At 37.8% G+C, this 15,624-nt stretch overlaps 1 protein-coding gene across 1 annotated transcript; it reads right to left on the bottom strand.

Moving 5' to 3' along the window:
* Positions 1-146: 146 nt before the first annotated feature.
* Positions 147-3,529, bottom strand: LOC149833798 (uncharacterized). Its single transcript, XM_090009219.1, has 3 exons — positions 3,191-3,529; positions 905-1,008; positions 147-457 (listed from the first exon to the last, which is right to left on the bottom strand). Exons 1-3 carry the CDS (start codon positions 3,370-3,372, stop codon positions 147-149), a joined length of 597 nt encoding a protein of 198 aa, XP_089865345.1. The 5' UTR covers positions 3,373-3,529.
* Positions 3,530-15,624: the final 12,095 nt, after the last annotated feature.

The following is a 15,624-nucleotide window of genomic DNA, read 5'->3' as shown; positions in this document are numbered from 1 at the left end:
GAAAAATAAAGGGGAATAAAGAAAGAAGGGAAGAGCAACATCTAAGAATACCTGATAAATTAAATTTATGACAGATAACCAAGCAGTAAGGAGATGAAAAAGTCAATCTTATCTTCTAGACTTCTACAAGATGAAATGCAGGTGACTCACAATATCCAAGCATGTACAACCATATAATTAGTTAAGGGAGAACCAGAACAAATGGTTAAAGAGAAGAACATTAGAACCTGATTCGACAAAAATAATGCCAACATCAAGCAACAAATATCAAAGACCTTGCCTTGCCTATAGCCAGTTTCTGGGTATTTAAGACACCAGAGCAGCAATATCCGACGCAGCATTGCCTGACAAGCTGGTGTCTGGAAGTAACCACCATGCTCTGGATACAATCTTGACAAATCCTGATCTAACATTTTCTCCAGCTCAGCATTTCGAAAAAAGCGGCCCCACATGCTATCTGCTAGACAAAACAAACAGAAGAATCACATCACAACCTGACTATGACAGGCATTTGAAATTATACCGAAAAAGGAAAAAAAATGACTTTTGAATTGTGGATTAGAAGCAAGAAACCCTAAACCATTCATATTCAGCCAAACAACTTATGTCTTGATGACTCAATCTAACAAGGCCTGGGCTTGAGTGACGAATCAGACTGCAATCAGTAGACTGACTTGACCAACCTAATCAATAATCATGATCAACCTGATCATGATTTGAGCAAGAAGCTCAAGCACTTCTGCAACAGCATTATTGGCCCAATGGTTACCAAATCTGTTATCTACTTGACATGATCTGGGAATCCATACTGCTCCAAGCACCTAGTTTTGACTTTCAGCAAGGAGCAAGGACCAAAGACTTGCAACTGTTTATGAGTTCATACTTGAAAACCAAATCAGTGTACCTGGATTTTGCGATAACGGGTCATCCATGACAAGATTAGAAGCTTTGAAGCCATTCTTTGCAACATATGGATCAACAAGAAGGTGTTTTCTCAAGTCAGCATACCTGCCAAGGCACTGATTTGACTTAAGTTGAACTACAAAAGCTGTTTCATTAAATAATCTGTAGAAATATTTCAAGAAGAGAATGATACACTTTTAAGGTATTCCAGCATATGTCCATATCACAAGCAAATCAAATTATAAGTATATCCTTCCAATAAAGTATCCAAAAAATTTGAATATGTATGACCAATTGGGACAGATATCAACAGCAGAAAAGGGTACATTTTTGAGGTGTTCCAGCAAAACATCAATAGCACAAGCAGCAGCAATTACAAAACACACATCCTCCCAATAGTGCATAATTGGAAATGAACAAGTAAACAAACTATAAGCTTCTCTAATACAATTTCTGAACAAAGTAAGATTATACAATTCAGAAACCTATACAAACAGATCCCAGGACTCACAATAGACATCCACCAAACCCATCCCACCCTCAATATACATACATATCCCCCACAAAATTGGTACCAAAGAATAAAACATAAACATAGAAAACAGTAGCCACAGCAATGTTGTACGTAACGTACGATACGGTACGAAACATATCGTTACTATGGGGTTTATGGGTGTGTATCATACGATACACCCCTATATCTTACGATACGGGGTGTATCTTAAGATACACTATAAATGCATTTATTTCATTTTTTTTCAAAAACATATAAGGCCCCCTTGGGGCTAGTTCATATTCATCCCTAAAGAGCTTAAGAAGTTAAGAGTGATCTAGAGAGATTTTTTTCAAAGAAAAAAGAAGATGATGTTGATGATACTCAATGACTGACATTATCTAATTCATTTTTGTTTGAAATTTTAAAAAAATTAGTTATGTAAAATTTTTAAGCATTGAAAAAATACATTTTTTTTATGTTTATGTAAACATACATTATTATGAATCTTGTGACATATTAACTTAGATTCGTTATTTAATATGCATATTATTTCATAGTTTGCATTTTTCTTGTGAGATTGCCATTTATAGCATATTATCTTGATTATTTAATGTTCGATGTCTTATGCATGCCAATCATAACACATAATTGTTTTGATATGTAATATGTGATTTTATGGTCGCATTTTCTGCATTTCATCATTGTTTCGTGTATTATGATTTTTTAGATTTTTTTCTATTTTTTCTGCTTTTTTAGAAAATTTTAATTTTTTTTTTCAAAAATTATGATTTTTAGGATAGTGTCTTATTTTGAGCCCGATCGATACGGGTTACCATACGATACTTACAACCTTGAGCCACAGTCCAACGGAAAAGCAAATTTTAAAGCACCCACCACCTCTAGAAAGCTCATCCGCTAACAGGACAAATCTTTGCAATCTATTTGTCAGAATCCTCCCAAAATGCATCTAATAAGAAACCTAATTTTCATCCTCTCATGCAAAATAGCTTTATATTTCGGGCTCTGATAATGGAATCCAGTTTTCAATTAACATCTGCATGTATCTCTAACCGTCCTGAAAATCATATAAAATTTGCAAAGAACAAAACCATGAAATAATAGCAAACATAAATTTACAATAAAAAGAGCTATAGAGGAAAAAAAAAAACAAACTTTAGTTTTTCCCCAAAAAATTAACAAAAATCCCATCTTTGTATAAGAGCATCAATCTCTTGACAAAAAAACGAGCATTCATTATACGTGGAGTATTCTAAAGCACCTACTAACTTGAAAAGATGAAGAACGAAAACCCCGTTTTCGGTTCTCCATAACAAATAAAAAATCCAAATTTCCCATGTTGTGCAAGAAAAGGAAAAAATAGCTTTTCATCAAGACAGAATTTATGATCCAACCATCATTCTTAAGAAAGTATAAGAGAATCTCTACAAAAAAAAAGAAAGAAAAATGTATCCTCCATCAAATAAAAACTCGAAGCAACCATCTTTGGATGATACAATTCATCATTTTCATTATCCACCAACAAAGCCTTAAATATGCTTTATCCATCAAGGAAATCCATAGACTGCAAACTTCAGAAAGAAGAATCAAGCTTTTCATCAAAGACTAACATCTATGATGCCTCAATCATTAAAGAAAATTTGAATTATAAGAAAAGAAGAAGAAAAAGAAGCGTTTCACGTCTCCTTATGAAGTTTCCAAGTTTAAGATCATGCCAATCACCATTAAAATTTAAAGGAACCCCATTGAAAGAGAATAAGCTTCATGGATTACCTCCTCCGAGAATCGGCAGCCACCCTACGAAGATCTTCAATTGGGAACGAAGCGGACGGCAGGACCCCCAAGTTTATACGCCACTGCACCCCTCTAAGGTTGGAGAAGCCACATTTAGAAGACGACCCATCCGCGGAACTGCGGCTAGAGGAAGTCACCTCTTCTCCGGCTGCTGAAGGCATCCCTCTTCTTTTGCCGATTTTCTGACTACCCAGTTACCTAATTAACGAGATTATTAAGATATATTGAACGAAAGTTATACGAATGAATCGTGAAGCAAGGAAACCGACTCTCTCTCTGCTTTCTTACTCTTGTCTTGAGTGACGAGAACGGCTCCTCAAAAGAGGACGCACTTTATGGTGAAGGGAATAGAGAGAATACTGGAAGAGTCAATGAAGCGTATGCACTTTTTTTTATGCAGCGACGCTGTATATACCTCCCCTGCTGCCACTGACAGCCTCTTATTCCAACATTTCTCGAGATGTTGACCATACTCATCTCGGAGAAATGACTGATGGGTGGCTGTCAATGTCACTGCACACAGTCCCGCTGCATATAATGTGAACACTTTCAACAATTTTTCCGAGATGAACAATGCACCCATCTAAAATGGATGGTTATCTCACTACATACTACATGCCCACCATGCAGCGACCCTGCATATAATGTAGTGAAGCCATAATTTCTCAGTGAAATTTCCTTTTCAAGTTTCCATATTGCTCGTTTTAGTATCTTAATTTTCATTGCAGCATGCGTGCTTCAATTGGGGGTGGGCAACGGGCCGGTCTGCTCAATGGACCAAGCCAACTGGCTAGTTTGGGTCAAGGTTTTAGGCCCCGGTCCCTTAGTTGCCAGACTGAAACCTGACCCATTATATATGTTGGTCGGTTTCATGGGTTATCGGCCGGTCCAACAAGCTTGAGCTATTTATTAATTATTAATGATATAAAACTTAAAAAATTAATTAATTGCATAGTAACTTAATAACTATTATTATTTACTTAATTAGTTACATTAATTTTATGAAAACTAGAAAGATAATTAGTTGGGTACAGGATAACCTTTTAATTATTTACTATTTACCTAATTAGTTGGGTTTGAGTCTAGCCGGGCTGAGCCTAGCCCACTTCACATTGGACTGAGTCATGGGTTAATTTTCAAATCTGAGTTAGTTAAGAATCGGGCCAAAGCCTGACCCATTAGTAAACAGGTTGGGCCATCTCCCAGCCGGGCAACACTTAAAGCCTGGCAAGCCTGGGCGGCCCAATGCCAACCAGTGGCGGAGCCAGAAGTTTTTTGTTGGGTGGGCAGACTTCGGGTGGTGATCATCGACCTCTGTCAGTGGCGCAGTGGCACGAAGCTTCCATGGTGGTGAAGATCATACATAGAGATCAAAAGCTTGTTACGGTAGTTGAGCCACCTCCTTCTCGGTGGTGATCCAGCAGGAAGCCGAAGGTCTTCCAACTGAGGTGCCTCCTCAGCTCTTTCTCGGAGGGGACGGTCCTCGCCACAGCATCGAGGCATAGCAACTATGTATCGCAGGGAGGCGTGATCTCAACTCCTGCACGACCCTGCTCTGATCTTCTTCGACAAGCATTCGCAAGGAAAGAATGCAACCTCCAAATCGTGGGGAATGAAGAAGAAAACCCGAGTCATATCATATTTCAACTCGGTTTCTAATTCTGGGGTGGGCGACCGCCCACCCCTGGCTCCGCCACTGATGCCAACCCCTAGCTTCAATACTTTATGTTCCTTTTTCTAGAAGAATTCTATTCATTTATTTTAATACACTTCTAAATGTCCAACATTACCCCAAGAGCATAGGGGTTGCCCCGGTGGCCAGCTTGATGGTTGTGAGGGTGCTTAGATGAAGGGTGCCAGATCAAACCTTACCGGCACACAGGTGTATTCATAACTATTTGAGGTGGACCGCTTAAGGCAGAGTGGTAGTAGGGCACACACACACACATACATATATATATATATATATATATATATATATATATATATATATATATATATATATATATATATATATATATATATATATATATATATATATATATATATATAAGACCAACATTACAAGCAATGTTTAAAGCAAAAAATAACATTTTCCAAACACCCCAGTCTGATTCTCGAGTGGTAGTGGACTTGAGCAAAAGGTGTTGATCCCTTCGTCTCAGGTTCGACTCACTTGGAGTGTGTTGATATCTTTCACTGGTTGGCTTAGGTGTCTATGACAGAGAACTTAGGGGTAAAAAATGAACATTTTCTTGTGAGAATTTTTCCCACCCCTATTTAAAACAGAAGATCCTATCATGATGTCAAAGGATCTGTGTTGATCCTAGCCATCTAATTGATTCGTATGGACGGCCATGGTTAGTTTACATCCATGAAAACGTGGCTTAATCCTAGCTGTTCGTTGGACAGGTAGGATTAAAATGTAGCATGGATCCATTTTTTGGGTAAAACAAAAGGGCTGGTCACGTGGGCCCCATTTTTATGTAGTAAACACAATCTTAAGAATGAAAACGAGTAATTTATAAAAAAACTACTAGCTAATTATATCTAGTCCTCAGCTTTTATAATTTATCTTTCAAAAAACACACTTTAGTCTTAAAACCATTCAGTTGACCTTTGTTTAGTTGAAGAAAATGATTAAAATGTCATCATTATTTATTTGTTTAGAGAAAGAAGATAAGATGACAAAATGAGTTGTTTAGGAATAAGACGGGCAAAAAATGTCATTTAATAGCGAGTAAGTTGAATATAATAAACAAAAGTTTTAGGCAGCTATTTTATAAATAGAGAGTAAATTAAGGGTCATTTTTTATACCGAAAACTACCCGAGGATCATAGACCTACCCACACTGGTAAAACTTATAGTTGCTATTCCGATAGCATAAAACTCCTTGGGCTTACCACCTTCTTACCCCTAGGGAATCATCATGCTTCTTGCACAAGGAACAACATCCATGAGATTTGAACCTAGATCACCTGCCTAGGTCCCATTTCACTATGCCAAACCCCTTTGGGGCTTATGCTATTCCAATCAAAACACTTTCCTACATCCTACCTGCAATTTCCTCGAGTTGTGTCATGTGTGGCCTTTCTTACCAAGGGGTTTTCTCTTCTCAAGCCCTAATAAAAAAAAGGGAATCTTCTCTTTTTTTTATGAGAATGTCTCCTGCAATTTCAAACAGGCAAAATTTTTTCATATAAAAACATTTATATTTTCTACGACTTTGCCAATTCTTGGCCATACGTGAGGAAATATGCTCAAAGAGTTGGAGAATTGGTAGAGAAAATTTTCATGACCATACATTGCATGCTTTTCACACGATGTGATCATTCCAATTTTTTAAGAAAAAAAAAATATGTGGTTATCATTTTCAGGAACACTCATGTTTATGACAAAGTGAGTTGATCTATTAAATGAGTTTTTTTTTTTTGAAAAGCAAGCTGGGGTTAGGCAGACCCCTACCGGTTATACAAGGATACCATTGGGATTTGAACTTGCAGCGTCCCATGACAAGGTGACCTGCACTAGCAGCTCCTACCAGACAAGCGGAGCCGCCATTGTTAAAAACAAATAGATCTGATCTGGTAATCCGGAACAGCTAAATACATGGGGAAGTCAGATTTGGTCCGATCAGGAACAGCTAAATCTGATGATGGGATTGGATCTGGAGCAGTAAAAAATTAATGCAAAACCTCAATATCCAACCCATTTGCATCCCTAGTAAAACTAGCCAAGTGGTTATTTGAACATCACTCTAAAAAGTCTATGGATCGGCTACGTATCTTTCAGCCTCTTTTGTGTATTACTGATCCACTACATACCGGCAAACTATGAATCGTTAATGAGAACATAACTTATTCAATATTGCCAACGGGGGCTCCGCTTGTCTGGTAGGAGCAGCTAGCGCACGTCACCTTGTGTTCGGACTATGCAAGTTCAAATCTCAATGGTATAGTTGTATAACTGGTAGGGGTCTTCCTAACACTAGCTTGCCTTTAAAAAAAAACACTTATTTAATATTAAGTAATCTTGATTATTAGTGCACTATAAATAAGCATTGTAACATTGTGATAATCCATAAGATTTATACCAGACCTAATCCCAACAGAGTTCCAATTAGAATCCGCCATTTTCAATGAAAACATACCAATAAAATTTCATATGATTGTTTCTACTATCTATGTCCAGACGTGGTGAAAATATCATGTGCAATATGATTGCACAAATATTTGTGCATTAAGCACCTGACCACCCTTTGGGGACAGGGCCCGTCAGGTGTGGGACCCAAGACCTGGTGCTTAATGCACGAATTTTTGTGCAATCATATTGCACCTGATCCGGACTCCCAGACGTGGGTAGGGGTGGCAAAACCTGACACGACCCGCCAACCCGTCTCTTAGGCGGGTTCGGGTTGGGCTTAAGCTAACCCGTTTAATAAACGGGTTAGGCGGGCGGGTCAACCCGCCAACCCGTCTACCAACCCGCCAACCGACCCGTCAACCCGCCAACCCGACCCGCGAACCTGAGAACCTGTTTACCCGACCCAACCCATTTATTAAATGGGTTGGCGGGTCGTGTCGGGTTACCCGTTTATTAAACGGGCCGGGTTCGTGTTTGCCACAGCCGACCCGTTTAATAAAAGGGTCGGGTTCGGGTTGAGGTATGCTGACCTGCCAACCCGTCCGGTCGACCCGCCAACCCGACACGATTGCCACCCCTAGACGTGGGGTTTTCTTGCGTGGGTGGTTGTGAGGGTGCTGAGATGAATATACCAAATCAAACCTGTTTCAGAGGTGTGCCATGTATGACAGAGTGATCATGGGGCCCCACCCGGGGTTTTCCTCTTTTGGGTGAGGGTTCCTTGTCATTAAAGATTTTGCCAATGATAGGTTTCGTTGAAGGTAAGGGTGTCAATGAGTTGGGCTTGACCCGGACAGTACTCCAACAAAACCCTACAGTGCCAGGGTTTGGTGATAAATAAGAAGACTCAATTAGAATTCGGATCAGACCTGAAAGGTCCAATTAATATATGGAGCCGGGTATGGTTTGTGAAATTTCATATCAGACCAGGGGCCGACCTGAGTTTCAATTATCCACAAATTTTCAATGTAAAAAACAATAAAAAACATTATTTTGTAGGGTATGATTGGGTCTGGTTCATGTAATCCTTATAGGGTCCAAGTATGGTTTTTTTTATAGCGGATCCGATGGGTCTGGACCTGGTACCATAATCTCAAATAAGGTTTGGGTCTGGTTCCACCCGGCTCCGAACCAAACCCGACCTGTTGATACCCCTAGTTGGAGGTAAACGTAGTACGGCACATCAAGTCAGACCTGGATCCAAACCCACGTCCTGTTCAGGTTTGACCATTTGAAAGCCCTAGTTGTGAATGTAAAAATCAATTTATTGTTGAAGTTTTGAATAGCTAATATAGCATCATAAAAGATGATCTTTGAAATCATGGATTCAAAAAATAAAAAGTTGTGTAGGATCACACAAAGTAGGAAAGATTTTGGCATCTCAACTAGATAAGGAATCTCGCATATGAAAATTTTGGCTAAAACTTTCTTAAACTTGGTTGGGAGATAAGGTGAATCATATAAATTGGACAGACTTAGGCATTGCCTAGATTTGAACTTGAACTTGGATTTGGATTTGGATTTTGGACCTATTGAACAAGGACTCCCTTAAAATTCTTGCTTAGATCCACTTACCATATGTGCTGTGACTTTTATACAACAGATGAACAAACATGACACCTTATTGTTCCTTAATCCATGGACCATGATTCACATTTTTGCTATTGTGTGATTCATGAGTATAGGCTTCTCAATGAAGTGGACTTGCACACACTTGGTGGGTATGGATTCAGCTCCAACTTTAAGATGTTATCATATCTGGGTCCAAGTCCAATCAGACCTAGCATCCAAAACCATATCCCGATCCTAGTATAGATATAGTAGGGGTGTCAATGCGTCGTGAGCGTGAGGATGCGCGTGGGGCCCATGCTCGTTTATCCCACAGACGGGGATTCAAACGCCCCTGAGGGTGTGCAGACAGCATTGTCATGTGGCTGTCCATGTTCCACGCGCCTGACACAAATGTTGGACATGCAGACTGCCTGGAATACGATGTCTCGTGTGTCCAGCGAAACATTTTTTTGGTGTCTTGCTATGTTCCACCCCTCCTCCTGGAGCAGTGCTGTCCGGAACATTTGAGACAAAAACAAAAAATGACGCTTTATACAAAAACTCGTCTTGTCCATGACATCTCTGTGCCTAGCTAGCCAGGAGTGTCCAGATGGGGCTGTTCCACGCAATCAAACGCCTTCTGAAATTACAGGCTTAATTATTGGGTTTGCGTAATGAATAACTCTCAACTAGAATGATGTTTTATTAATGTAAGCCAGACCTTGCTTGTGATTGGTTGATGAAAAGGACAAAACTTTATGGTGTCCTTAGAACAACTCATTTTTAGCTAAGGTTGACAAATTTTCTTTTTTATTATTTCTAAAAAAAAGACATTTTCTTTTTTTTTTTGCCAAACTATGGCATTATTGGTCTTTTCCAAAAAAAAAAAAAAGCTTTGGCCTTGTTGCTTATTGAGGAGACGTGCCCTCGCACATTATGCTGTTTTTTTTTTTTTTGCTTTTTGAAATAAAGTTAGTTGCCATCAACTTTGGAAAGCTACAAGCAAGGGTGGGTCAGGTGCAATCATATTGTACATTTGTGATGTGCGGCTGCACTGGAGCACCCAGCTGTGGGGCCCAACAGCTTGTTCAGGTGTGCAATCTGATTTCACCTGATCTTTTTTCACTACTAGCACCACAAAGAGAGGAAGCAGACAAGTTATATACAGCTTGAAGTTTCAGATCATACCAAAGGTTGGAATACTTTTTTTTTTAGACAGACTCCTACCAGTTATACAATTATACTATTGGGATTTGAATTTGCAACGTCCCAACACACTAACTGCTCCTGCCAGACAAGAGGACACTTTCTGTTTTTTTTTGAAAGGTAGGTTAGAATACTTTTAACCAAGGGATGTTGGGGAAAGATGAAAGATGAGGAATATTGTCTACCTCACTGAAGCAAACGATTTATTTGTCATATTGTTTTAGGCATAGTCCAAATTAATCCATCTATCATTAACCAACTAGGTGAAGTTTGTGTTTCATATGCTTTTCACTGACTTAGTGTTTGTTTGATTATCATAGGCACGCCATGACCTGCTCTCATGAGGCCCTCCAATTGCAAAATACACTTGGTCTCATAGAGAAACACCAAGCTCTATATGCATTCCACGAGACAACTTTGTGTTAAAATGGCACCCTTTGATTTCTAGGAAGACCATCAAACATTCATAACTCCGATTTGTCCAAGAATTATTACAAAAAAAAAAAAAACAGAAAATGGTTACTCCAAAAGCCCAAAAAGTTGATGATGGAAATCTCTAGATAATATAGTAAGGTATGCCTAGCAATCTGTCACAATGACACGACAAAAAAAGACACGGGACAAGTCCTTTTATGCATTTTTTCCATTAAGAATAGTATAGAAGTGGAAATGACACGAGGGTAAGTTGGAGTATCCCTGTGACATAGCTAGCAAGGGATTAGGGCTTCAATGGGCATTTGCATCATTTCATGTCAAGTTGCCAACTGTACAAGATGGACTGTTGTCCCCTCAACGGCTATAAATTAAGCCGTTGAAGCCCTCAAACGTCTAGGTCAAAATATTTGTTTGTTTGTTGTTTCTATTGGAAACTATTGCATAAAAAGTCTTATCTCCTTCCAATTCATAAACTTGGCCTACGGCATCATGATCAAATTCATGACCTCCATCTTCTCTGCTAGTAATAAAGAAATGACTTCATGGGCTTGGTGATTAACATTAAGTTTTTAAGCAGTGATGAACACGCCCTTAAAAAAATCATATATTTCAGAATCTAAGAAATGATGTTAACATGAACATGTAACGATCATGTATAGTATAGTAGTATAGGAACCATCCATCTTTTAGATGAAAAATATGACCAACCACTCAAGGTAGAGTTGGCCATGTAATCAAAAGTCATGACTCATGACCACGCATAACTGTCCCCAAATTGAGCCTCATCCCATCACTACACCAAAATGACCTTCAGCGACGACTCTGATCTGTCACTTAAAAGGCTGGAGTTGTCACTATAAGCGATGATACATGAAACAAAACATATTTGAGCCAATAATTACATACATCTAAGTGTATTTTTAAGATTTAAATCTATGTTTAGGTCATTATAAGGTTCAAGGAGCTACGTTTCAAATTTGAGCGAAAACAGAGTTAAAATGAAGAAGTTAGAGGCAATTCAATGTTCTAAAGTGAATTCGACAGTCAGATCTAAATCCGACCCAGACTAAGCATTGTGGTTTTGGATCAGACAAGATACTGATATCCATTTCAAAACCCAAATCCATCCAACTTTATGTTTTACAATTTCAAAATAACTCAAAAGAAAGGGGCGTTTTGAGGCTAAAGGCAATTTCAAAGAAATTTTCAAGCGAAAAATAGAATTTTCCGAAATAGATGAGGTGTTTTGAAATTTTTAAAAATCATTTTATTTAGTTCCCTCATATGAGACATGTTTTCCAAATGAGAACTCTTGTCCATGGCTAAAGGAAGAATTCCTCTTGTATCTTGCATCTCCAATCTTCCTCTTCGACGAATTTGGCCTTAAATTCTTCTCTCTATCAATCCATTTTTCTTTTCCTCTTCATTTTTCTTTTTCTTTAACTCTTTGTGCTATTATTCTTCATGGTTGTTTGTAGTGTTTTTGTAGATTTTTTGCAGGTGAAAGGCATGGACATGCTTGAGAAATTAAGCATTCTTAAACATCCCGTCGACGTTCTTGCATCTAACAACCAGATCTTTTCTTTTCGGGCATTTTTGTGCTCTTTTCTCCACCCATCCACTGTGAACCTTGCTGGAAATTTGCAGACCTTTAAGCAACCATTGAAGGACGTGATTAAAGCTCTCCAGAAGCTGTGGTTCACTCTTCTTGCACCTTTATTCATCGGTCTTCCGAACGGTAGGCCTTCTTGTATCCCTTTCATAGTTTAGGATCCAAAAACATAAAATCGTGTAAGTGTTTTTATTTCATTATTTTTTTTGTCAAAATCCTCTATTTTGTTGCAGATCTGATTATTTTATGAAATGGAGAAGATTTCAATGGCTAAAATCTAATTTACATTAAGTGGCTGCAAAATATGGCATTTGATTGAAGTTTGCATGATTTTCTGAAAAAAAAATTTGATAAAACCATTTTTTAAAAATTCTGGAGTGCACCATAGAAATTCCAGCATATTAGCCATGAATTCTGGCCTATTCAATCAAAATTCAATCTTGGCCATACGTGTAAAGGAGTTTTTGGACATTGAACATTCTTTCATGGGCATTTAGGTCAAAAATAAATAGTAGTTTATTTTTAGAAATTGTTGACTAGCTTTAAATTTTTAAAATCATTATTTTAGTAGATAGCCTTCAAGGAGGTTGACCTCCTTGAAGGACATCCATTAGGGTTAGTCTAAAAAAGGAGTTTCCTAACTAGTAGGGGCGTGAGTTAGTTGCTTTTCTTAGAAAATCTTGAGTTTTAATTTCCTGAAATCTAGACTTATGTTTTTCTGTAAAGAAGAGTTTTAGCATTAACTTCTAGATAGGTGATTAATTTAGACTTACCTTAGTTGAATTACATTCACCTTATTACTGAAAGTTGAAAATGGTGGATCAATGAGTTGCCTAATTTATAGCGTGTCTTGATTGTTTTAAAAAGTATATTTTATTTAGTTATTGCTTTTCCTAATTTGTAGCTAACATTTTATTTAAAGTAAGTTATATTAGTAAATCTTATTCAAATTAATTAGATTAACATTAGATTAGGTAAAATTAATTTTAGTAAACCGTGTGGGCCCTTGCAAGGTGACGACTTTCCCTCTCTCTCTCTCTCTCTTCTCCCTTACACACGCCAACTTCTCTCTCTCTCTCCCCCCTTATATTCAAGCTCTTCCAATTCTTTTACTTAGGTGTCACCTTGGTAGGCCCCACATTAGATTAATTGGGTAATATTTTTTATTACTGTCAAGATTTACTTTTGATGGATAGATTTAATAAGGTTAGTTAGAAAAGATTGGGTTTTATTTTTAAATTTTTAGTAATAGCTCATACGAATGGGACCCACTCCAACCACCTGTCATCCATCCTTGGTTGACACTTAGCTTGTATGGACCCCACAATTGATGTGTCATAACTTAGGAAGCTTAGTCTTTGCCTTTTTACTTTTGCATAATTATAATAGCATCTTGCATTAATTCCAATTAGATTTAGGTATTAATTTACATTTAACCATTTTCATTAATTGTTTTATTCGTCCTGATTTTAGGTTATGCATGTGATTAGAGTAGGTCTGTGATAACCCAGCAAAAGCATCCATTTATTCAGATATCATGTTTGGTTATTAGGTAATACCAAATGATTTTCTTTTTTGGTTCATATCGCTGACCCCAATTGTTTTGGGATGAAGGCGTAGTTGTTGTTGTTGAAAAAGTACCATCAAATTTACCACCTATAAGCAATAGTGATGGCTCATTGTCGAGACTATAAGTTCCATCACTATTACTTAAATTGGTGATTCTTTTATGTTATCTAAGGGCATCACGTCTCTTTTGTCAAGGTATCTGTTTTCGCATGTAAGATAGCTACATGGGCATGTCCATAGGTGGGGGTTGATGTTGGTTCTTCTACTCGGTCATGTACCGACTCCAGTGACCTAAGATTCTTATCAAACACCCACACCATAGTTTTGGGTTTTATATGTCTTGAAGCCCAATGATGTAGTATATAATTAACCTTTTTTTTTACACGCATGAGTTCATTAAAGAACGGCGCATTGGTAAGGCCTTATTACGTGAGAAAATATTGGCCACATTCCTTATTACAAAATATTATCTAGCTAGTAAAAATAGCCAGCTTTTCTCCTTTTTTTAATAGGCTTTTGTATATCAAGTCCTACCGATATAATCTGTGGTGTCTGATGAAAAAAAATGTCTTAGAGAGGTTGATTGCGTTGTCTCTCTCTCTCTCTCTCTCTCTCTCTCTCAGCACAAAGTTTAACAATGGTAACCCCCCATTGCTGCTCGTAATTTGATTGAAACTCAAGGATTTGGCATGACCTCCCTCTCATAATGGGATGCACTTATGCCCATCAACCACCCATCACTGAAGGGGGGTGCATGATGTAAAAGTGGGAATTGAGAATGTGATTGCACACTCTTAAGTGTTCTGCTGCACTTGGTCACCGATGAGCTCCATACTCAGATTTTTTGCAGCTGGGAGTATATATCAATCTAAGAAGCGCATGCTCTCTCTCTCTCTCTCTCTCTCTCTCTCTCTCTCTCTCTCTCTCTATATATATATATATATATATATATATATATATATATATATATATATCATGTGTGTGCAGAGGCGTAGCTAGGGGGGGGGGGGGGGGGGGCAGGACTGGGCTGTAGCCCAGTCCTGCCTCCCGAAACAGTTAATTTTTTTTTTATTTTTTTTAAAAGCCCAGTCCTAGCCCAGCCCTGATTCCATATGAAATAGATTTTTATCCATTTTTTAGCCCAGCCCTGACTGCAGCAAATAGTTTGATTTGTCCATATGAAATAGATTTTTATTAATAATTGTAGCCATTTTTTATTTTATCTCAAAAAAAAAATTTTTTTGGGGCGCTGCCCCCGAACCCCCGACTATCACGCAATTTTTTTTTCTACACCCCTGTTTGCCCCCCCCCCCCCTCGCATGAATCCTAGCTACGCCCCTGTGTGTGTGTGTTAGGATAGGATGCTCCCTGAGCACCTACTAAAAGCTTCAAAATTTAAAAAAAATTGAGCATTTTTTGCCAATCAGACCCTACAGATATAGATATGATTATTTAGTGAAAAACAGGTTTGGGATCATATGATTATGACATACATGCAGTTTTTTTATGATCCTTAAAATCAATGGCTCACAATGTACCAAAATTTTATGACTTAAAAATCTTATTTTTATGTCCAAAAAACATGATCCAAAACATAATTCCTATCAAATAAACTATGTGAAATACATATATAAGGTCTGATTGAGAAGATGTAACCTACAACTATGATTTCTAGTAGGTGGGAATAGGTGCGCCCCGAGCATTACTCATATATATAAAGCTCTATCGAATTGCCATATAACTTTCTCTTAGGGTGAAAGCAAAAAAAAGAAATTTTTCTTATGAGAAGTTTTGATATGACATTTTTTCACTTGTTTGGGTAGCATGAAAAGAAGAAAATAAAAAATTAAAAAAAATAATGTCATATCAAAACTTATGGAGGAAGGTGGTGGTAGT

Source organism: Nuphar pumila, chromosome 6, assembly GCF_984573655.1.
Source record: "Nuphar pumila chromosome 6, dmNupPumi1.hap1.1, whole genome shotgun sequence".
Lineage (NCBI taxonomy): Eukaryota > Viridiplantae > Streptophyta > Magnoliopsida > Nymphaeales > Nymphaeaceae > Nuphar > Nuphar pumila.
This window is presented reverse-complemented; position numbering and strand designations above follow the sequence as displayed.

Excerpts from the sequence above, each read along its gene's own strand:
- LOC149833798 (XM_090009219.1), bottom strand. The coding sequence starts at position 3,372 with ATGCCTTCAGCAGCCGGAGAAGAGGTGACTTCCTCTAGCCGCAGTTCC. Across the intron at positions 1,009-3,190 it reads GCTGCCGATTCTCGGAGGAG|GTATGCTGACTTGAGAAAAC; the intron begins GTAATCCATGAA and ends GTGCCTTGGCAG. Across the intron at positions 458-904 it reads CCCGTTATCGCAAAATCCAG|ATAGCATGTGGGGCCGCTTT; the intron begins GTACACTGATTT and ends TTTGTCTAGCAG.